The sequence below is a fragment of the Grus americana genome, chromosome 2 (genome assembly GCF_028858705.1).
Source record: "Grus americana isolate bGruAme1 chromosome 2, bGruAme1.mat, whole genome shotgun sequence".
Classification (NCBI taxonomy): domain Eukaryota; kingdom Metazoa; phylum Chordata; class Aves; order Gruiformes; family Gruidae; genus Grus; species Grus americana.
The window spans coordinates 141,871,039-141,894,972 of record NC_072853.1 but is presented as its reverse complement, the minus strand read 5'-3'; the positions used below and the strand labels follow the sequence as shown (position 1 = coordinate 141,894,972).

Genomic DNA, 23,934 nt, shown 5'->3' with positions numbered 1-23,934 from the left:
AAGCTTGTTTTGTAATAATGCTATGGGAAGGACATTATTGCATGCTAAGGGCAAAGTCTGGTGGATTCGAAAGCTTGGTTAAGCGATAGGAAAAAGACGATAATGAACAACCCCTTATCAAGGTTCCAGGGAGATTAATCTGGATGTGTGCCCAAGGCACCAGTAACAAAATCAGCGTACACATTTCAGCTAACGATCTGGAAGAGAAAACAGGGTGCTTTGGCGTGTTGACATCAGGAACCTGGCTTTGCAAGGTCCTGATCAGGGGGCAAAGGAGGGAAGTGCAACATCTGCTTATCTCCTGTGAAACCAGAACGCCTTTTAGCCATGAGTAAACTCACTGATGTCAGTGAACCTTTGACGTGCTAGAAGCAAGCCAGTCCCGGTACCTCCGGTGCTTTGCTGAATCAGGAGCTGGGTGCACGGCCTCTGTCACTCACTGGGTTTATGCGGGGGAAGGGAAGAAAAAAAAAAAAACATTTCCACTTCTGGCGCCTTCTGGACTGCAGGAGCTTGTGGTGCGGGGAAACCGCGTTGCCTGCTGGGGCCGCGTGCTCTACACGGGACCATACAGCAAGCCAGGTACATCCCTGCCACATCCACTGCATGCCTGGCTCCCATGTGCAGCGCATACGTCTCCTGAGCCTGCCGTGAGCGAGGTATAGAATGCATGTATATATATTTCTGCTTGGAAAAAACCTGAGGGGAAATGAGCTAGTCCTGTCTCTAGGGACTGCAAGACAGTAAAGGTGGATGGGGAAAACACGATGGGTGTTTCTGTTGTTGGCTTTCGTTTGCTGTAGTAGCTTATTAAAGTCCTTGGTGTACTTCAGTTCTGGGCTGTTTCTCCAAACACACCTGACATACTGATAGATGTCACAGTACATTTTTGTAATTGCAAAATGCTTAAAGTTTACACCATCTGATCCACTTCCCTGGCATCACAGGTGAAAAAACATGGTTAAGAAGGGGAACTCAGCACACAAGGCTGCCACTTGCAGATTTACTGCCAGACACCCACAGTCTAGCCGGTTTTCACCTCTCCTTTTTCAGGTAAAGCACCTACACACATTTTTACATCTACTCTACCTTCTTAAGGGAAATTACAAACCAGCTATTGAAAGCCAGTTGTCCCATTGCTTCAGAGCTAGAAGAGACACTTCGTTTAGTCTGTGGAAGAAGTTATTTGTTAAATATGGATTCAATGGCAGATGTCTTTTATATAAAGCTAAAACTGGTGGTGAATTTTCACATTTTTTACATTCTACATTCTAGAGGGTAAATGTGCACTGATGAAGGATTCTCATCTCTGATGATGAATGCCATCCTAATTAGAAAGAACAAGGTGATACACTGATTTTAGGCACTATGTAAACTCTCAGCAGATGCAACATTAAGCGTAAGTAAACCATGATTTCAGTGTTTCCCTGCCCTCCTACATCTATTTGTACTGTATGAAAGTTGCTTTGCTCAACTCCATTTGATAAGACTTAAAATAAAAAAGGCTTTTGCTTGCACTAGACTTCTTAGAATGAAATAAAGATACAAGACAACCATTTAGAAGATTTTTATTATAAAATTATTTCAAGATCTACATCCACATAAAAGGCTTAAAACTACAGCTGTACTTTCAGGAATAAAAATTCAGTAAATGCTGAAACAAGTACTGTATTATCTACATAGATAGCCCTTAAGTAATTTTTAATACTACAGAGATCGCACATGCTATACACACCTCTGCCTGCATCGTGACTGTGTTCTGCAGATTCTATCCGCCAAGGAAGGTTACAGACATGTTTACAGCACCCATGTGCTTCAGCTGCTTTGAGATAGAAGTTACAGCTCCTACCTGGAGTAGCTGCAGCTATGTTGCAGATGTACAGTGTGTCATGAGATCATAACTCATGTTCAAGCATTACTGGGTGCAGACAGAGAGGTCTAAGTTGTGTTTACTTGACAACGACTACCTACGTATATTTTTGTGACCTTGTATTCAATACAAAAATCAACAAATATTCAAGTATATTATGGCAGTGAAGGCAGCTTTTTTATACCTGTATATTCTAGATAAAGGTATTTCATTTTTATTATCCAACTCATTCACTGAGCTGAGCTCATGATCTGGTGACCTCTGGTGACTGCAGCTTATTCACTGGGATAAAAACCAGCCTTAATGCAGTACTGAAGTTATTAAGCTCAGTTAGTTGCTTCTAAACTCAGTTTTTAAAAGAAATTAAGCATATCAGAATACTATTTTATTTTCAATTGAGAAATCTATCCCAACAGGATTTTTATAACACAAAAGTAGTTCCAGCTTTCTCTCGTTCCTATTAAAAAATATTTGATATTCACAGTAGAGTATGGAGTGGCTTTCTGTCATACAACTGAGCAAGACACTTTAAATACTGTACTTGCAACTTCTTGCAAAGGATACACTTAAGATAATATGCTAATTAGTAAAAAAAATTCAAGTCATATTATACAGCCCTGATGAACTTTGACTGGCCAGTCTGGCAATGTCCAATAGTTTAACTTCTATTCGGTCATTAAGTTCACCTTGCTTACAAGGGGGAAAATCCACAGAGAAGATGGGAAAGGAAGCAGCTTATTGAGAATGGAATATTTCCCCAACAGCTCGCTCCCACTGGCACTGCTCCTGACAATTCCCCGTTATTTTGCTGTTCGTAAAAGTTATTCTATAGGTTTCAGTGCTGGTTCCTATTTTGAAACTTCTCATTTCCTAAGCCCTTTCCATTGCAATGAACAGTTCTTGGAACTAGAATTCTAGTTCCAACATCACTCTTCCCAAAAACCTTTCAAACAGACATTCAGTGCTCATCACAGCTTTCGAGGGGTAGAATCCACACGTACCTCCTGAGCTAGTGTGGTCTAATATGAGTTTGACAAAGACGATAGGTAGATTTTGGTTTAGTGTACTGAACCATTAATCTTCCAAGAGCATGACAAAAAGGAACAACAAAACCATGTTTTAAACATGCTGTTGTTTCCCATGTCATGCTTACATAATACAGATCACCAAAACCTTTCCATTCAACTTGCATGTCTGACTTCAGTTCTCGGAAAATCCTAACCGACTTACTTGGCACATGCTTTCTAGAGTGCAGGGATGTAGGGTAGATGTAGCCTAACCGTACAGCTGCTACAACCAAGTAGCTTTCCATTTCTTTCCAGTAGCTTTCTAAAATATCCCAATTTCCTTCTTAGTTACCTTATGCACAGGAGCCTTACTTGGCTGGTTTTTCCATGAACAGCTTAACGTAAAAAAAGTCTAGCAATTAACTCATAGAGCAAGGCATCACATAAGAATTATACTGGAATACAGGTGCATTTTTTTTAAAAACAGGACTTCCTTATATATGGAAAACACTTTCTCCCTACCTCCCAGGGCTCCCTCCCTTCCAGTCAGGCTGTATTTGAATGCTGTTTCTATCTTGCTACAAGACTGCCATGTCAAGTGGATCTTTTCCAAATATCATAAATACAGCTTTAAAATACAGGTGTTACCTATCTGAATAGTTCCATAATAAGATGAACCACTGATAACTATTCTAGGAGAAAAATATACACCAGCATAACTGATGTTTATCAGTATTTGGAATTCAAGCATTAAACAGGACTCAAAAATTGCACAGCTCTACCACATCATGTCTTTGATCATAAGGGAAAAAAAAAGTCTGATTTTCCTCTATACACATATCTTCTTTAAAGACATACGTGCTCCTATTTTCCTTATCCTGAAGTCCACAGCAGGATTTCACATTCAGTGCATACAGCCTAGGCTATAACATCCTCATCTTCTTTCTCGTCTGCCAGTCCTGAAACTGAAGAATTTGCTTTGTTTGGAGGTAGACGAATACTTCCAAACGCTAGTCTTTTTTGAGAAGCCAGCTTGATCCCCTTGGGTGCCTGGATACCAACTTCTCTTCAGAGAGCTGCACTCTGCTTTGAGACATTCTTTGGGCCTTTACTTGGGACACACCAGTCATCTGCCTCTGAGGTAGCCTGGTAATGCTTGGAAGCAGATTTGTTAAAAACTGGGAGTTTTTCTACCGATTCTGTTGATAGGGCCTAAAAAAAAAAAATCAAGAAGGAAAAAAGTTACTTGATTTCCACCTCTCAATAATGCCACTTTGCAAAAATTCAAGCAGTATGTTCAAGTGTTAAGCCAGTGACACCACAAAATAGTTATTTACACAAATATTTCTACAGTAGATGCAGTAGTTTATGTGCTTCAGTATCTATGGCTGCTTTGGATAATCTGGCAGGACAAATGCAGTAACATCAAGTAATATTTATGCATCTTTATAGGCCTTAAGCGTTACTCTGTAACCTGTTTGCAAGACAGTCCTGGAAACTGTAGGAAAGAAATTTTTAAAGTTTCTCTGGGATTTTTAACATGTTGCTTTCCTACTTCTGTATTTTGCAGCTAAAAAAAGAATTCATATTCTATCGGGAAATTGTTAAATAGGAATGCAACATGTATGTAGCTGAACTGCCTCTTCCTTTTGTACTACTTCTCTGGGCTGTGCTTCAGTGTGCTTAGAACTATGTTTTTGGTTTAGCCTAAGAAATTCAAAGCAATTTCTTCCCATGAGTAAGCGCAAAAAAGTAGAAAAGAATATGTAGGCCTTTTTTTCCAGGTTATCTATAAAAACAGCAGTGCATGTTATACACCAGGTATTCAGGATTACTGATATCTGAATCCCATATATGGGCTACATGGCACATGTTGAATATAATCATGTGCCTGGATTCTTTAAGGATTAGTTTATACAGACTTTCTGGCTGACGGAGTGAAAAAACAACAGTAAAGAAACTAGATATATTGCTTTCTGTTACTTCACTTTCTCCCAGTACTATGTATTCCATGAACCAGTAGATAAAAAATCTTAATACAATCTAAAAACTAATGGGGCTCTCAGTCGTTATCCAAGTAGACTATTTAAAGTCAAGTGACCTCTGTAATTCTAGATACCAGTTACAAATCTTACTGGCATTTCTTAATAAAAATGAGAGTTTTTCTACTCATGAGCAGAGAATTCATTTACCTTAAAACGGTACATAGTTACCTCACTGCATTAATGGTAGCTATCAACACTATATTTTATTTAACCAAATCAAAATACATACCTTCAAGTAGATAATAGCATCTGTTCCATAACCACATATGGAGTAGAGATTTAAATCTCCTTGAAAGTATTTAGCATACAGACGAGAAATTGGCAAGCCATACCCAAAGCCAGCCTAAAAATAAAGTACAAGACAAAATTAATTTATTTTTTACTAGCTCTTATAACTTAAAATTAAATAATGGAAAGTGTTCAGAGATTTTAAGCTGTTAGAAAGTCCTTTGCACTTACTCATCTCTACAGAAATCTCTAATCAGTTTCATATAGAATATTGAAACTGACCATTAAAACAAAAAACAAATCTCCATTAAAGAGTTTATATGTACACCTTACATTCATGTATTTTCCCTGCCCTGTTGTGGCTAGTGCAGCTTGATTAGTAAAAGGAGTTTGCTACTGGTAGATGAACAATAGTCTATTACAGTTGTGCTTGCCTCCATTAAGATAGCGCAATTTATAAGTCTGAGGACTGAGTGGGAGTGAAGACCAAGTAAGGTACTGTCATTGGAGTAGAAGAAAAAAAACAAAACCAGATTTAAATTCAGGATAAAATGTTTTTCTTTGTTTATACCTTTAAAAGTGTAGTTTTGTCCACTAAGCTAGATATTAAAAATCTGTTTCAGAAAGTGTTAATTCATGTTTATGAGGCTAAATAATCTTTGCATACCCCACAGAGCAGTAGGGTGGACATAGGGTTTCATAATTTAACCTACCAATCTGTCCAATACTTATAGCAGCCTTATTAGTAACATAAGCATTGAAAACATCTTACAAGAGGGGTATTTCGACCATCATCCATCCTCGGCCTTGGTGCTGTGGAATACATGTAGCTAAACAGCTGCTCAATTTTCCTTACTGGAACACCACCTCCTCTGTCTGAGATCTGAGTTAAGAGAATAAAGTTAACTACAATCATGTGCTAAGAATGGTATTTAAAAATGCTGCTATTTGAACAAACCCTTCCAACAGTAATAAATGCAAACATTTGTTTTGCAGCATCTTATTTTTCAATTAGATGATAGCCTCTGTTTAGTGCAATTAACAGAAGGCTCATGCATATATTATCTTTGATCTGTTGTCAGAAGCTGCAAATTCTTCTAATAGAATTTGTGGCAGCATATGCAATCACAAAGATTACATTAAGCCCATGTGGTAGTAGACCAACAACATACCTTAATTGCCAGGTCTTCTTGTCCTAGAACAACTGTCACTTCAATCGGAGAAAGAGAAGGACTGTTTTCTTGGAATTCAACGGTGGCCCTCATTGAATTCTATGGAAATGAAGGTTTCCATTATAAGAAAGTGTTGGATCTATGCACTTGAAATCATACCTCTGTTACACAGAGGCTGAGCACAGTTACCCTTCATTCCTATCGGTGCCTAGCTCCCAAGGAACACACTTAGCAATTTAGTGTAACAGGAGCAGAGGAGGTCTCACACCTAAATGTGACTAAGCATAGCCAAGACTCTTCTGTGCTTGAAAGATTACACTGTTCTTGCCCCACACATAACTCAGCTAGTGTAAATTAAATAACATAACTCCCTTAAAGAACCAGGTATCTGGACAAGAGCAAAGCTCAGCAGTTGCTAAAGGCTGCCAGAATTCTACACCCCATGTTGGCACCCTGTTCACTACTTCAAGATGTATCACCCACTCCAGAAAAGGCACCAGGGCAAACCTGCACAGCAGACGTAATCCCCAAAAGCAGAAAGCTAGCAGTGGTCACAATTCCATGTCCCACTTTTACTCTTTCCCTCCCTTACCCTGTTCCATTTACCACCACCCAAAAGTCTCCAAATACTCTTTTATAAACTACAATCATAGCTTTGGCAGCTGGGACAGGAATTTCCCCAAATAAGAAAATGTTAGAAATCTCACTGTCCTATGCAAAGCTTTACTTCGTTCAGATCTAGCTAGAGATTTTAAATATTGACACTCCAGCTCAGACTACTAAGGGAAGAAACAGCTTATATTGACAAACCTTAAAGAGTTCAAACAGCATGTGAAAAAGATGAGATGGAACATATACGATGTTAATTGGCTCTCCTGGAAATTTTCCTAGAGGAAGGAAAAAAAGAGACAAGCAACATTTAAAAAGGTGATGGAATTTGTGTTGTATCCAAATTTTACAATAAGCAAGCTGTATGCCAAAACAAACAAGAATCTAATCAAGTCTTAGTTTTGGCTTTCTTCCTCCTCCAATGACCGAACAACTTTATGCACTCATAGCAGTGTTTAGATTCTAATTACCACTTGCTTAAAACCAGTTTACTTTCAAATAAACTAAAAGAGTCAAGCATTAATTCCATTTTATAATTAAAGGATTTTAGAGGTTAAGCAGATTGCCCAAGATCAGACACATGCAGGAAGCCTGGACCAGAAACAGTGTTTCTCAGTCAGCCTCTCTTCCTCACCCCAGATACAGAGGTCCTCTCTAGCAACTTGTCATATTACTTTAGGTACAGGCTATTCTCACTTCCTGAGGTAATATTTATGAATTTGAGGAAATCTAGTGTTTAAGATACAATGACATTTGAGTTCTAACACAGGAGATTAAATGAGGTGCTTGTAACAGAAAATGAACAGCAACTAGCCCAAGACAAATCAACTGGTATGTACCATTATGGCTATAGAATTAGGAGCCTTTTAACTCAGTAATAGCAGCAGTTTGGCTACCAATCAGAAGGCAGACATAAGAGCTCTCATCTTACCATTCACTTGGGTAAGTTTCAGTTCTGGAGATGTTAAGTAATACTGGTCACACAACATCTTGGAACTTAGAAAAGCATCTGAAAGAAATATTTAAATAGAATATGTGAAATGTAATATCAATGCATGGCAAAATATGATTCTTAATCGCATTAGCTGCTACGATGTAACAGACTCTAAGCCTGTGTTTCACAGGGAATGATAACACTGCATTCACCGAGTGCATTAAAAACTGAGAATAAATAGGCAATTACGGCAGCATGGGCAAATCTTCAGTACAATTAGATAATTCTGTAAAACAGATGCATCTGTTATCTAACAGTAGGTAAGGACTATCTGAACACCACAGACAACTTGAACTCCTAAGTCATCAGTCATTTGCTAGGCCTTATTCCAACCCTTTTTTTCAATGCTACTTTGTATTTTACATTGTCCTATAAAAGCTTGTGTTTTGATAGACTGCTTTCAGCTTTTGCAATAAAAAACAGTCAGCATCCTATACAACACACATTGGTCACCCAAATTGCTTGCAAGCAGATATAAATACTGATCATGAAGAGAAATGTTAGGGCTGAGAATACATACCATTGACTACTTCAGCAACATCACAGCAAGGATCAATACTTCCAATGTGCCTTGGGTGCCCTGAGCCAGATTTATCATCAAAAAGAAGGGCTGTTGGAGATGAAAACAATACCATATTTAATCCCAAATACTGTATTACAGAAAAGCCTTAAATTTAGACTAATACAGTGTGATCACAACCTATAATCACATAGAATACTGAGTGTTGTTTATGCCTTTTACAAGTTAAAAATGCAACCAACTGCCAGCAAACAACGTTGGCTTTTCTGTAGTTCAACATCTAAAGGCTTTTCAGATGTAAAGAATGAGATCCCTACATATTCCACACAAGATGTATTACAATTAGTCTGTAATCTAGAAAACAAGATTTCCCATTACTTTCGTTAAATTATACATTCAGTTTCTAACCTTTCAGTGTCAGACAAGTCATCTGAGGCAGTTCTCCAACAGTTTTAAGGAACGTTTACATTAACGTGTTTCTCATTAGGTTGAAGTTTTTCCTCAGGTAAAAGTCTCTACTTACTGTGTTGGTTCATTAGCATCCGGGTAGAAATACGGCTCATGTAAAAACGATCCAAGAAGTACTGAATGTTTTGATTGGTGACAGGATCTACTTTAAAAGTATCTTTGTATTCAATTACTCCTTGTGCCATTGTAGGAACCACATCATGATGTCTGTTTCGGACTCTAATTAATGTATCTATAAAGCTAGGTCAAAAAGAGATCTTTTTAGATTATTATTCTAAGACTACATAGAGGCAAGCTTTGTGCAACATCATTATCTAGTCCAGCAGCAGCACAGATAACTGCTAAACAACCTTAATATTAAAATACAGACTATTTTTTCATTCTTTTAAAAGTAATTCCTCACTGACCTAAACCAGAAGAGTTTGATATTTTTAATATAAAAGATATAATCATTAGCCATATCAAATTCACTGCCTGTTACTCATTCAAAATAGTTTGAGCAGAGGAGAATGCAGGGAGGGAAACAGGCCTCTAGCTGTCATCTTGTAAAGAAGAAGGTAATTTCTGCTGGTATTTCTCTGTCGCAACAATTCAAGGGGCAGTATGCCCTCAAAACCAAGCTGCAACAGGTCATATTTATTTGCAGTACTGCTAAACATGATCAGACACTTAGACCAGCTTGCTCTATGCACAGCACTTCATGCAAGATTATCAAATTCAGTTCATGACAGCTGCCAGTCTAAACTGACTGCATCATTGTGAAAACTGGAACGCGAGATCAAAAGCTCAAAGAAACAAATGAAAAGCTTACTCGGATAAGACCTTTTGGTCATCTGGGCTTTTCTGATGGAACTCAACCAGATCCATTAGGCTTTGGATGTACCTATTGAAAAGAACACAAGAAATATATGCTATTCATTTGATTTTTATTAGTCTAGGAACAGGAAAAATACTACCCTGTCCATAACATTACTCTTAACAAGTCAGCTAGAACTTTAAAGTATCAAAATTCCATTCAAGTATGGAATCACAGATGGACACGTCTTGACTGACTAAACCCTAGGAGTTTTAAAAGTCTTTTCTTGTGCCTGCCACCCAGAAAGGAATCTGAACCCTTACTTTAGGTACATAGGATCTCCTTACAGTTCCTGAGAAGTGAGGTATTTCAAAAGAAGATCCCAATGACAATACTGATCAGGAAACCACCTAAGCAAAGTTCTTCCAAGCCTGATCAGCTTCGGCACAAGCTAAGCACTTGAGCCTCTTTTGCTAGCATCTGACAGTCTTGACGCATATTGCAAAGGCACAACTGTTTGCTAGATTAAGAACAGTTTCTGGATCTCACTCTAATACTTTTGCCCTTGATGTCAACCATCCTTGCAAAGCTGCCACTGTGCCAGTAAAGCAAGGCTAAATCAGACTCAACCACTCTGTCAACCACACAGATTATGTTAACTGAATTCCAAACTGTTGGTGCGTGGGCCAAGGCAATCTGCTATGGAACGGAAACTCTGTTAGTAATTCCATCAGTGAGAGACTCGAACAAGTATATAGCCTGCTCTTCCACTTTTGTGGAGCTCTAGGTGTCTGTAATACTATGTGAAAACAAAACACATTTTCTTCTCTCCTTTCTTAAAAAAAGAAAGAAGTGGGATTTGCTCTACCAGCTACGTCAAACTGTTAGTTTTAAAAAATACTGTTTAAAAATAACAATATAACCAGATTGGTTTTCAATTTAATTTTAGTATGCTAGCAGAGAACAGCATATAATAGCTTGCAATTCAGCTCTGATGAAGGAACAGCATTTCCAGTGTATTTGTTACTGTCTTCTATTATTCAAAAAAAGTCTGTAACAACCAAGTTGTCAAAGCTATGTTATTTTACAGGCTGAATTCAAGTAGTTCTTACTTACCAGCTTTTTACTAATTGTACTGATGGAGTACCTAGTAATTTATCAGGAAGAAGGTCGATTTCTCTCAGTATGTTTGCAAACCTCACAGGAAGTTCTTGTCGCAAAAACGCAAAAGAAGTTCTCTCACATCCGTTAGTTGAGCCTATGAATAAGTTCAAAATAAAAGTGTTGTGAGACAGGTTTCAAGATATAAGTCACTTTCTTTCCACACATTTCAGGACTATATTCCTTTGCAATCATCATGCTATTGCTGGCCAGTTCTCCTACGTGTATGCATATGCTTGTGCTGAACGTTGTTTACATGACAGCAAGATACAGCGTGTTCCTGGGAGGAATACTTGTACATTTCCTATTTAGAGATGGGACTTAGGTGTAATCCTCTAGAAGAAGCACTCCAGCCTTTGTAAACACAGGCTTCTTCGAGGTGACGTCTGAAAATGTCACGTGAGCACAGACTTCACAGCTGCCAAAGCGTAATCGGATCTGGGTACAGTTTGTTCACTCCATCAAGAAAAGACTAATGACTCCTCCCCGATAACGCGTACCGAGAACACGAAAACATCCATTAGCTGATTTAACTCTTTCCCCCTCCCCATCCCATTAACGCCACCGAAACAGAGCTGTAGTGCACCTTCAGCTTTGATCGAGGCAGTCACAGGTCCCCATCGCCTGGCAAGCGGCCGACGGGTGCCCGAGGCCGGGGGTCGGCACTGTACCGGTCACCCCCGGGGCCGGCAGGTCCCCGAGCGGGGCTCAGCCCGGACCGTGAGGGGGCCGCCCTCCGCCTCGGCGCTAGGGAGTGAGGCCGGGGAGCGGCAGCGCCTTCAGTGCAGGCTGAGCCCGGACCCCTCCAGGCGGGGGGGATCACCGACTCCTCTGGCCCGAGCAGCGCCGCTCCCACATCTCCCTCCCGCCGCAGCCCCCGTGCTCGCCCCTCAGCGGGGACAAGTCTCCGAGCGACAGGTGTTCAGCCGTCCCCCGCCGACCGGACCCCCGACCCTTCCCTCCCTGCCCTGCTCGTCCCGTCTCTCACCGAAGTCCAGCAACTGCTTGATGGAGAGCGGGGAGGGGGAAAACCGGGAGAACTGCTCCACTTCCCGCGGCAACTGGCTGCGGCTGCTGCCGCTGCTGGCCCCTGCCAGGGGGGCGGCGCTGCGCAGGGCGATCCGGGCGGCCTTCATCGCTCCCGGGGTGTCGGTCGGTCCGTCGGTCAGTCGGTCAGTGGGTGGGTGGCGGGCAAACCGATCGGCGGGTCAGTCGCTGGGTGGGTGGCGGACAAGCCAGTCGGCGGGTATCCGTTAGAAGTGCCGGTAGGGGCCAGTGGGGTTCGCACTGTCCTCTCACCTGTGGCGGGCCGCTTCACGTGCCGCCTCTATTTACAGTCCCGGGGGGCGGGGCTCCGGCAGGCCACGCCCCGCCGCCCTTAACGGAACGTTCCCTGCTCGGGGCAGCTCGTGACAGCCGTTGGCTGGGCTCCCCCCTCTCCCCCCCGCCGTCCCACCCCCGTCTCCCGCTGTCGTCCCCCCCCCACGTTCCCGCGGGAGAAGCGCCAAGGGCGCCGAGCGGGCCGGGGAGGCCGCGGGGGAGCCTTGGGGCCAGGCGGAGGGGGGGCTGGCCCTGCACCGCCTCCCGTGACCTTGTTTACTGGGCAGGGGCCGGGCAATGTCAGCGGCGGGGCGGCCTTGCCAAGATCCAGGGGAGCCGCGCTCCTCCCGCTCCTCATTGGCTGCTCGGGGGGGATCGGGCCTTCTAGAGGGAGCCAGTGGGCGCCGGCGGGGTCCCTGGGGCGGCCCGGTCCCCCCCGCCGGCCCGGGCAGCGGTGGGTGGTCGCTGGCAGCTGTATTTCCGACCCCGAGGGGATCGCCGATGGCCTGTGGGTTAACCGGGGGGGGGGGGGGGGAAGGTGTCTGTCTGTGTGCACTCGGTGCAGGGGATGCTGGCGGTGGAATTCAAAAGTCCAGGGTCAGCGCAGAGAATATGAGGAGGGGCAAGGGGAGCAAAATTAGAACCTGGCCGCAGGGTTCAGGGTGCTTGACATGTAGGTCATCACTGTGACCTGGATTAATAGTGACCAAATACCTGAAGACAGCTGCTCTGGTGACGCACTAGTCCCAAATGGCCATGTGAGCCTACTTTCTCTCGAGCTGACCTGTGAGGTGACTGACTGAACTGCTCGCTTTCAGGCAGCTCATCTTCCAGGGTCAGCGATGAGCTGGGAAAAGCCTGGGTACCTTTCCTCTTCCCTGGAGAGGGAACTCTGATCTCCAGCGCTGCCTGGCTTTTTCCCAAAACACCAAGTCCACTAAAGGCAGGGTTTGCCTGACGCATTGAAGAGTGGAGTTAATGGCAGTAAAGGACTTCCTGACATCCTAAAACTTGGTCAGTAACAGCAGGAGCACATAGCAGTAAAACAACCATACAAAAGATTTAGCCTTAACACTTACATATAACTCCTCAATCCGAGTTTTATATGCATATGCATACGCACACACACATATGCCTACTTTTTTTCCATGGGAAGGAATATACATTCCTAACAGGAAATTTGTATTTTGATGTTGAATAGGCAGGGGAGAACCCTTTAGCTTATCATTAGATTTTTTTTTTAAATTTATCTCATTTTTGTCTTCGTAGTCATTATATCTGTTATCCCTGCTTACTGCTCTACTTCCACAGTTATTTCTGTTTTATTATTTTATTGCTCCCTGTTTTATTATTTTATTAGGAGAATTTCTCTGTTATTATTCCATCAGATATCTTAGGTTTACCATTAGGTATATGAAATGTGAAACGAAGCAAAACGAAGACATCTAATAATAACATATGTAACCATTTTGACTTTTCCTGTGCTTGCCAGAAGTTGAAAATTTGAGATTAGATGTTGGGGTTTGCTTTTGACTGTTTTAACTTTGTTTGCCTGCAAGTTGCAGATGACTCATGGAGGTAAAAATATCCTACGAACTTTTTAAAATTATGGAGCATGTGTATGATAGCTTTCTTTTTGTTTCATGTTCTTCCTGAAGCTACTAATCAATGGGAAGCAAGAATCTCAAAATCAACACTTTGCAATAAAATCTGAGTCAAGAAAGTCCTCTGCACTAGGCAGTTATTCTAGTTTATAAGATCACTATTTCTGTTCCTATGAAGAAACTTTATTTTAATCTGGTGGTGTGCTGACCCTGCTTAATATAAGTAACTTGAACAACCTTTGTGCGTAGTCACTGTGTTCTGAATAGGGAAAAATCCCCCCAGGAATAATTCCTGTTGTTTACATTCCTTTTCTTTACAGCAACTTGTTTTTTCATAGTTTTCCTGGTAGTTACATGCAGTAAGGGATGAACAAAAATTTTACCTGTTCAGTTTAGCTCTTAACAAACAGTGCAAGTGTAGTTGCAGGAAATATAGGAAGCGTGTTCCCTTCCCCAATTATTAAAAGGGCAAGGCTCCAGTAACTCAAAACTGGCTGCTTTTCAAAACAAAACAAACTTCTACAAGGATTTTACACAGCAGCAGCGCAACAACTAACAGTTTTATTACTCCAATGAACTTCTGGAAGAAACATGTCTTCTCCATAACGCAAAGTTGCTTCTCACTCTTTGTACTACGGGTTATATATTACAGTAGGTTCTGAACAATATAACTTTCCATTCTTGGAACAATGAACTGTCATATAACATAAGTTATATATCTGGGAAATAATTGTTAAGAGTGTCCTGAATATTGGCCAAGACAGCAAAGTTTTAGGCACAAATGTAACAACGTATCAGGAATCATCCTCAGCCAAGCTGCTTGTAAAGAAGAGTAGGCTGTGAAACTTTTAACCACTTCAAATAACTCCACAATCTATCCTCACTGCAGTACTGTTTGTTCTCACTTTATTTCCTCTCTGAACCACCATTTCCCCCAGTGCACGTGACAGTTATAAGTGCTGGTGTCGCAGGACAGCATTTTGGTGGTGAAGGACAGTGCCAGAGTCTGAACTACGGCATTCATCAGACAGAGGGGTCTCATTGCTGCTGCTGCTTTTATATTTTAACTTTCCTCTTCTGAACTGCCCTGGGGCAAGTTTTGAAAAGGCAGTAACAACACTTTCAGTTGCTCAGTCACAGTAGTGTTTTGCCAGCTATCCTTAACAACATGGGGCTGTGTTAACATTCTGCTTTTTAGCACGACAGCTGGCTCCAGAAGAGTGGAACGAACAAAGCCCAGATTCCTGTCTATTTGCCTCCTAATTGCTATCCATCGCAATCAGCTGTCCCCATCCTTAATGTTCCTTATGTCCTCCCCGCTGCTGGAGACACAACGTGCTGTACTTAGGTCAGAGTCGTGTTCCAGGCTAGCCAGAATATGTGATAACTGAGCATGTTGCTGATGTCTAATAGAAGGCTGATATTGCCCCACCTTTTTCTCCATGGGGATACAAATTTAAGGCTTCCTAACCCACCTGCCAACAAGTGTTGGAGACACAATATGCTGTGCTGGGGTGGGTGCCCTTTCCTGACCAGCCACAATATGTGTGACAACAGCTGGTGGGCTTGCTGCTCTCTAGTAGAATGAGTCTTGGGTGAGCTTCCCCAGCCTTTTCCTCCATATGGACCAAAATTTGAATCTCTCCTCCTTAAACCATCTGCCAGTTTGCACAAAATTTGTAGGAAGTCGATTATCTATTCAAATTTGGTTGAAATGTTTAGGAGGGATGGTTTGGAAAACAGGTGAATAAGCAACATTGTTGAAGGTTTTTCCCTTGGGAAACTAGGCTAACATTTTCTACTAGGACAAAGGCAACTTCTAATTTAGCTTCTGTAAGGAAGGGTAAATTATGACCCAGGAGGAGCAGTAAGTCAAGGTGGAAATTAACGGTAGCGCTAGAAAGTTTTGAACGTAAGCAGAAGGAATGGTCTGATGACTGAAGGGTATGAGCTACATTCGCAGCACTTTGTGAAATTTCCAGAGGTACCATGGGCAATGCCCTCACCCTCCGCCTGCAGGCGAGTCTGCATTTATGCAATTGGATTGACACTTTAATCCACTAACACGTTTGTTTTCTAAATATTTATGCGTCCCTTTGCATGGAAAAAAAAAAAAGGACAGAAATAGCGTTACAAACAAGGGTCATATCTTCCTGTTCTCATCTTTCTATCACCCGACGCTGCAGCCGCAGGAGCTGTCGAGCTGCCGAGGGCTCCCGGCATGACCAAAATAGCCGAAGTAGGTGAAAGGTGAAGCAGCGAACAAACAAGCTGGCGTGCCCAGCTCCGCCGACAGTTCAGTGAGGGAAAGGTCCTGCAGCTGCTCCCACGCTTGCGCAATCTCCCCAACCCGCTTATAGTTTGCAAGAGTCAAGAGTACAGTAGCTGGATCGTTTTACTGCCGGAGCTGCGGCCGGCTGGCAGCCTGCTTGGAGCTGTAAACACCGGGATGCACGTGGCAACCAAGCAGCCCTTTTCTTCCTTCCCTGCCTTTGTTATCCATATCTGAAATTGTATGTTAACTGTTTTAAAATCAGGCAAAAAGGAGAATGGATCGCTGGTTTCAAAATTGCTTTTCCAAAAAATAGCAAGAGGCTCGCACAAGATTAACTGTGGGTGTTTCACACTGGGAGTGCAGAGATAGCAGAGAGGGAGAAAACTGTTTTGGAGTATAGCTGTACCCTTCAGGAAAAAACCTAAGACTCAAACTGTGATAAAATATCACCTAAAAGTGTTTATTTTGAAAAGCTTGTCACTAGAGCATGTTGAATTCAGGAGGCTGCTTACTATGTAGAATAGTAATCTTCGGTCAAGTACACCATTGCAGAGGAAATAGAGATGAACTCTCAGTGTGGGCTGGCACTGATCTAAAGTATATAGCTAGACAAAAAAAATGTCCTTCTCCAGCCTCAGCTGGCTACCGTAGCAGTTCTTGTGGAAGAGCATGTGCCATCCTTCATAAGAGCTGCTGACGCAGAGGAAAAAAAAGAGGAGAGGTGTCATCAGGAGAGCTGCCACTCTGGGCAATGGCTGCCTCTACTGTGAACAGCCCTGCTCTGGAGAAGAGCTCCTGGGAAAAGGTGGACAACTTGTGAAAAGTCAGAAAAAGTGAATGTTACCAAAAGAATACAACCTTTAAGGTCTAAATACATTTCAGCAGAATCAGAAAACAGTTATATTTTTCTGTAGCAATATGGGAAGGGAGTTAGTGGAACAAGATGAATCAATTTAAAGCCTTGGATTAGACATCTTAGGAAACACTCCGCGCTGAGGAGAAGGAGCTCTAGCTTCACCTGTAACCCTTACATGAGTCACGGGCTTTGAGCTGGTAAACATACTGCTTTTATTTTTCGGTGTGCACCACTCTGGGTGGAGATGTTTTTGCTGAGTCTTTTATATCACCTGCGCTCGATACTGTTGACTGTAGCAGGACACTTGGTAAAATGGATGTGGTGGCTTGAGTTTCTGCTCAGAATGATAGCCTTGAACTGTTACTCCAGATTATTTTGTCTGAGGCTGATCTTAGAAAGTGCTCTGTTTCCCTAGTTGTTCCCTCTCAGCATTTCTTTCATCAGCTCTGGAAGAATTTGTTTTTCTTTTAGTGTCTGACATCATAGGAACTTGAATGAAAAATTTAGCCTAGGAAATACTAAGCCAAGACAAGAGAGAGCATCTAGAGGAGGACTCACTATGATGTTATCTGGCCACCCTTTTGAAAGAGATGCAGAGTTTATGGTATCACTGGAATGCCGCTTCCTCCTTGTGTTTCAGATTACCCAAAGGAAGTTTGTTTCCTGTTTGCAATGTTGTGACTATTATTACTGAAGTCTGAACTCACAGATATTAATAAGTTGATCTCATATATACTGACTTTCTATAATGTAGTCTACAGAAGATATCCACACAGTAAGCCTATGGACTTTCTTTTTTGATTAAATGTATAACCACAGGCTAAGCTGTAATAGCTGCAGTTAAATAGGAAAACGAAGCTTGTGTATTAAAATAGTCCTGATAAAGAACCAGTACAATAAAAAATGTTGCACTGTGCAATTAAAATTGTTTGGTATTGGGTCTGAATAAGTACAACAATATATTTTTGTCGTATGACTAACAGGTATCTAATTATGGGTAAATTATCGATGCAATGTTGCTGGAACATTAAGAACAGCCTAAACAAGGGAAGCTGTCCATTAATTGTGGAACTGTTTCAATCTCGTGGTATACAAGACTCTAGCAAATACACGCAGTTTCACTATGCAGTATTAGTATGGGGGTTTTTTACTGTAATTCTTGTAATATTCTTTATTACTCTATCCACATTGGTATTTTCAAATGAATTTTTCAATGTAGTGCTCATCTAAGTCACTGAACTGAAAAATAAAATCATCAGAGCTACGGTGGTACTTGGTTTCCAAGATTTCAGTCTACCTAAAGTGACATAAAAACCCACACGAGTTTAATATTTTTTCATTTCACTCATTGAAATGACACCAATATTCTAAATGAACTGCAGTGATTATATTTATATGCAGGCATTCCCAAACATACATTTTATTTAGTTTCTAAGACCCCTAGACATTAAAAAATACTGAATGAAGAAAGTAGACTTTTAACTGACATATTTACCTATTTTTTAAAAGTTCAAAATGTGTGCAAATACAAATCTTGATTCTCTACTATCTGGGGCATAATACCTGGGTACAAATAGTCAGCAATATGTTTGCAGGCATTGGTTTCACAAAGCTGCCTTTAAAAGAATGTATTTTAACATTACTAGCAGTAGGATATAGTCTGTGAAATAGAGATGAAAAATGTCTTTGTCTCTTGTTGGGAGACCAATTGAATTATAAACTTAGATGGAAAAGTGATGTTATTAAAAAAATAGATTTTCACTGCACAAAAATAGATTCATTGAAATGTGTAAGATCTCCTTTTATACCTGATAGGAGACATGGTCATTTCTTCTTACACACTCACACAACTACTGTTGAAGTGTGAATTGTCTGGTCTTCCATTTCATGGCTAGTCATTATTAATACAGATTTAAGTAGGGTTGAATATTTGGGGATTTCCTCATTCCCAGAAATACAAGCTAATTCTCTGGTTCATTCAGTACTGGAGAAATGTTGTGAAATGTTAATATTCAAATGAAGCAATAAATCTACTATAAACCACCAGAAGATACTCTAGCCAAGAAAAAATTTGGTAACCACCACAAGAGACCTTGCTAGCTTTCAATGACTGCTGAGAGGGAAGGCAGTGCTTTCCCCTGGGGTAGCTGCTGGAACACCTGTTTTCCCTCTGCTTTCCATTCCAGATATGCTACGTGAAAGCCTGAAAACCTGTTCTGTATTTGCAAGTCCCTGTATGGAATCATAGAAGGGTTTGAGTTGGAAGGGACCTTAAAGATCATCTAGTTCCAACACCCCTGCCATAGGCAGGGACACCCTCCACTAGACCAGGTTGCCGAAAGCCCCATTCAACCTGGCCTTGAACGCTTCCAGGGAGGGGACATTCCCACTGTCCATGTCACCAACAAAGATGTTAAACAGCACCAGGCTCAATACCAGCCCCTGAGGAGTGCAACTCGTCGCTGGTCTCCACTTGAACATTGAGCCATTGACCACAACTCTGAGCACGACCATCCAACCAATTCCTTATCCACTGAGTGGTCCATCCATCTAATCCATTTCTCTCCAGTTTAGAGGCAGTGATGTCGTGTGGGACAGCACCATATGCTTTGCACAAGTCCAGGTAGATGACGTCAGTTGCTCTTCCCTTATCCATCAGTGCTGTAACCTCGTCATAGAAGGCCACCAAATTTGTCAGGCATGATTTGCCCTTAGTGAAGCCGTGTTGGCTGTCACTGATCACCTCCTTATTTTCCATGTGCCTGAGCAGAGTTTCGAGGAGGATCTGCTCCATGATCTTGCGGGGCACAGAGGTCAGACTGACTGGCCTGTAGTTCCTGGGGTCTTCCTTTTTTCTCTTTTTAAAAATGGGGGTTATGTTTCCCCTTTTACAGTCAGTGGGAACTTCAACGGACTGCCATGACTTCTCAAATATGATGGATAGTGGCTTAGCAACTTCATCTGCCAGTTCCACCAGGACCTGTGGATGCATCTCATCAGGTCCCATGGACCTGTGCACCTTCAAGTTCCTTAGATGGTCTCGAACCTGATCTTTTCCTATAGTGGGCGGTTCTGCATTCCCCCAGTCCCTGCCTTTGCCTTCTGTGACTGGGGTGGTGTCACTAGAGCACTTGCCGGTGAAGACTGAGGCAAAAATGTCGTTCAGTACCTCAGCCCTTTCCACATCCCATGTAACCAGGTCTCCCGGTTCCTTCCGGAGAGGGACCACATTTTCCCTAGTCTTCCTTTTATCACTGATGTACCTATAGAAGCTTTTCTTGTTGCCCTTGATGTCCCTGGCCAGATTTAATTCTATCCGGGCTTTAGCTTTCTTCACCTGATCCCTGGCTGCTTGGATAATTTCTCTGTATTCTTCCCAGGCTACCTGCCCTTGCTTCCACCCTCTGTAGGTTTCCTTTTTGTGTTTCAGTTTATCCAAGAGCTCCTTGTTCATCCATGCAGGCTTCCTGGTGGTTTTCCCTGACTGCCTCTTCATTGTGATGCATCGCTCCTGAGCTTGGAGGAGGTGATCCTTGAATATTAACCAGCCTTCTTGGGCCCCTCTTCCCTCCAGGGCTTTGTCCCATGGTACTCTACCAAGCAGATCCCTGAAGAGACCAAGGTCTACTCTCCTGAAGTCCAGGGTAGTGAGCTTGTTGTGCAATCTCCTCACTGCCCTAAGGATCTTGAACTCCACCATTTCATGGTCACTGCAGCCAAGGCTGCCCTTGAGCTTCACTTTCCTGACCAGCCTTGTTCGTGAGAACAAAGTCCAGCATGGCACCTTTTTTTATTGGCTCCTCTATCACTTGGAGAAGGAAGTTATCATCAACACATTCCAGGAACTTCCTGGATTGCTTATTCCCTGCTGTGTTGTCCCTCAATAGATATCAGGGTGGTTGAAGTCCCCCATGAAGACCAGGGCTCGTGAACATGAGGCTGCTCCTATCTGTCCGTAGAGGGTCTCATCGGCTTGGTCTTCCTGGTCAGGTGGCCTATAGCAAACCCCCACTATAGTGTCCCCTGTCCCTGCCCTTCCTTTAATCCTGACCCGTAAGCTCTTGGTCAGCTCTTCATCCATCCCCAGGTAGAGCTCCATGCACTCCAGCCAGTCATTGACATAGAGGGCGACACGCCCTCCTTGTCTCCCCTGCCTGTCCTTCCTAAAGAGCCTGTACCCTTCCATCCCAACACTCCAGTCATAGGAGCCATCCCACCACATCTCCATGATGCTGATGAGATCATAGCCCTGCAGACATGCACACATCTCTAACTGCTCTTGTTTATTCCTCGATATGCATTTATTTATTTATATGCTGAAGCTTAAGAAACAGTGATAAAGAAGTAATCAGAGAAGCAACCTGGAATTCAGAAATGCATATGTAGTTCCAGCAAGAACAGGATAATAATTTGAGTAAGATACTTAAACTGATATTGCATAGGTGTTGCCACACTGAAGGGAACAAGTATATCTGTATTTATTTTTATGGGTATTTTGTGCTTTCTTAGAGCATACACATCAAGTGATGTATATGCTAATCTCCTCTCCTATATGGAAACACAGAGTCTTTAAATTGTAAGCATTTAAATTAAAAAGTCAAATCAAATCAATGCCAAGATACTAGTTGGGATGTAATTTTTACTGAAAATTACTTTAAGGCCTTGGGAAAAATCAAAGCAAACTAACAAAGACATTTCTATCACATTTCCCATTAAAAATTTTAGTCAAACCTTCGTTACATTTTTGACTCTTTTTGTGTAAATGGATATGGTGTCTACCCTTTCCATGAGAAATACTCAAAGGAGTGGTGGACTGCATTTTCAGAAACAGTCTCTAATTTTGTGTGAGCAGTTTTGGCTGCTTAATAAAGGAGGTGAGACCCCACAGCTCTGAGGGACTTCAGTCAGAGTTGTGAACCCATATCACCTTCAAAAATTAGGTACTAGGTCTGACCAACATCCTGAATTTAACTGTACTATTGAAAATGTGGGATAAATTTTCATCCCAAGTCACTCAGACCAATTATAGCATTTTGGCTCCCAGAATTTTCTCTTTCAAATAAAAAGGGGATGTGTGCCCTGTTTAACCATTCCTGGAGAAATCTATCTAAAATTGTACTTTTGAAACATCCAGATAATTCTAGCCCTTTACAGTCAGTTCATGTTTCAAATCTTGTGCCAAATGCTCGAATGCCTTGGAGTAGAGAATACCCAGAGGGAACACATAAAATTATATAGGAAAGGCACCAATTCACTCTCGCTGAGCAGTAATTTGGTTTGGTTTAGTAACCTGTGAAGTGGTTCACTAAAATGATGAACTTTAAGGAAACTGTAAAGAGTGTGATTATTGATATCTGCTGTAGGTGACCTTTATGTGCTGAAAAGATCATGAGGTAGTCAAGACAAAAAAATTACAACCTACTTTTCTTCTTCTCCCTAATGGTCTGAAATTGAAAAATTGGATCTATTGAACCCCAGTTAAAGTTAGGCCAGCCAAATAAAACAAGTCTTCAACCTGCAACTTGCAGTTTTCCAAGTATGTCATTTATATACCTTAGAGACTAAACGCTCCTGCTTGAGGGAGTCGTGACTCGCCACCCTCATGTGAACAGAAATCACTTCAGGTTATTTCCATCCATTCACTACCTCTTCCATTAGCTTTCCCCTCTATGGTGAAGAAACACATTCCAGCATTTCAAAGGAATAGTTAAAGGCACAGATGCAGATCATCCAAAACTTTTTCTCCTGCTTCTTTTTTCTGTGCTGTGATAAGCACTGGGTTCCTTGCCATCGTCCCTACTTCTGAGTGTCTTTCTGGCTGCTCTTTGGTTGTTGTTTGTGTTAACGTAATCTAAACTCCTGTCAGCATTATCAGATTTATACTGGTATTGATCAGCTTGCAGGATATGGTTAATGCTTTAGCATCCTAGTTCCTGGCATTACATCAATAAATAGCAGGTAACATTTCAAATGCATTAGCTATGCAGGTGACCTTTTAACTCTCCTTAGGAGCATCTCTCACAGTTGTACAGAGTCAGCATGCCGATTAACGCAGCATTCTGAGGGTGGCATTTTAAGTGTCACTCGTCATCTTGATAAGGGACCAAAAATGCAGTAGCATGCTGTTGGGTATGTCCCATGACACAGATATTGCCTGGGTGTACTAGATTCTGGGAAATGCTAAAGGGAGAAAGCATTGCTTTCCTTGATGTTAATAGCCTCTAACGATTCCCCCATAATAACATCAGTCAATGTGATTCCACAGCTCCCTTTGGAAAGGGACCCTGCCTGGTCCTGTCCTATCCTACTCTTTTCATTTTAATAAACATGTTTTCCAGAAGTACCTGAGCAACGTGACTAGTTTTTGAAATACATGATTGCCTTATTCTGCCAATTTTTTTTCCATTAGGAAAGTTATTCATTTTTTAATTTATTTAAAATTAATTTTATGTCTGATGATACACTGTTTACAGCATGGTCAAAAGGATGTGTTTCCCAGTTCTAGCAGAAGTGAAGGGACTGTCTTGTGCCACCTGCTGCGTGTATTTGCTACATAGTCTTGATTTGGCCTAAGAGAAAGTTTTTATGCTTGCAGAACAGATTTATTTTGTGTAATGACTGGGAAACTGAGCTGTCACCAGCAGCATTCAACGCAGACTTTCAAATGCTTTTTAAAGTATTTGGGGAACTGGCAGCTGTGCATCTGAAAATAGGTTAAGGAGAAGTTATTTACAGGGAAGGACAGGCTCTGTGTGCTCACTAACTACTGTGTTGCTGAAGAGCTTGCTGTAATGTTCTGTACTCGTCAGAGTTCAGATAACAACTGACAAGTTCGTGTGTGAGTAAAGTGGATGATTTTCAACAGGATGGTATGAAATCTTCTTGCCAGCTGCAAATAGTATTAAGTATTATGCATAAATATTGCAATGTGAGATATTAGAGGGGATCACTGCGACATCCTTGAATGATGCGTTAACTTCTCAGCAAGAGGGAAGTTGTATATGTGTTA

The 23,934-nt window shown here is 41.8% G+C and overlaps 1 protein-coding gene across 1 annotated transcript; it reads right to left on the bottom strand.

The window, feature by feature from the left end:
- Window positions 1-1,552: 1,552 nt before the first annotated feature.
- PDK4 (pyruvate dehydrogenase kinase 4) lies at window positions 1,553-12,182 on the bottom strand. Its single transcript, XM_054814500.1, has 11 exons — window positions 11,859-12,182; window positions 10,826-10,967; window positions 9,725-9,796; window positions 8,969-9,153; window positions 8,446-8,535; window positions 7,863-7,940; window positions 7,133-7,209; window positions 6,323-6,421; window positions 5,923-6,033; window positions 5,152-5,265; window positions 1,553-4,089 (listed from the first exon to the last, which is right to left on the bottom strand). The coding sequence occupies exons 1-11, from the start codon at window positions 12,004-12,006 to the stop codon at window positions 3,946-3,948; spliced, it is 1,260 nt and encodes a 419-aa protein (XP_054670475.1). The 5' UTR covers window positions 12,007-12,182; the 3' UTR covers window positions 1,553-3,945.
- Between the last annotated feature and the right edge of the window lie 11,752 nt (window positions 12,183-23,934).

Excerpts from the sequence above, each read along its gene's own strand:
- PDK4 (XM_054814500.1), bottom strand. The coding sequence starts at position 12,006 with ATGAAGGCCGCCCGGATCGCCCTGCGCAGCGCCGCCCCCCTGGCAGGG. Across the intron at positions 8,536-8,968 it reads GATGCTAATGAACCAACACA|CCCTTCTTTTTGATGATAAA; the intron begins GTAAGTAGAGAC and ends CATCTCCAACAG. Across the intron at positions 7,941-8,445 it reads TGTTGCTGAAGTAGTCAATG|ATGCTTTTCTAAGTTCCAAG; the intron begins GTATGTATTCTC and ends TATTTCTTTCAG.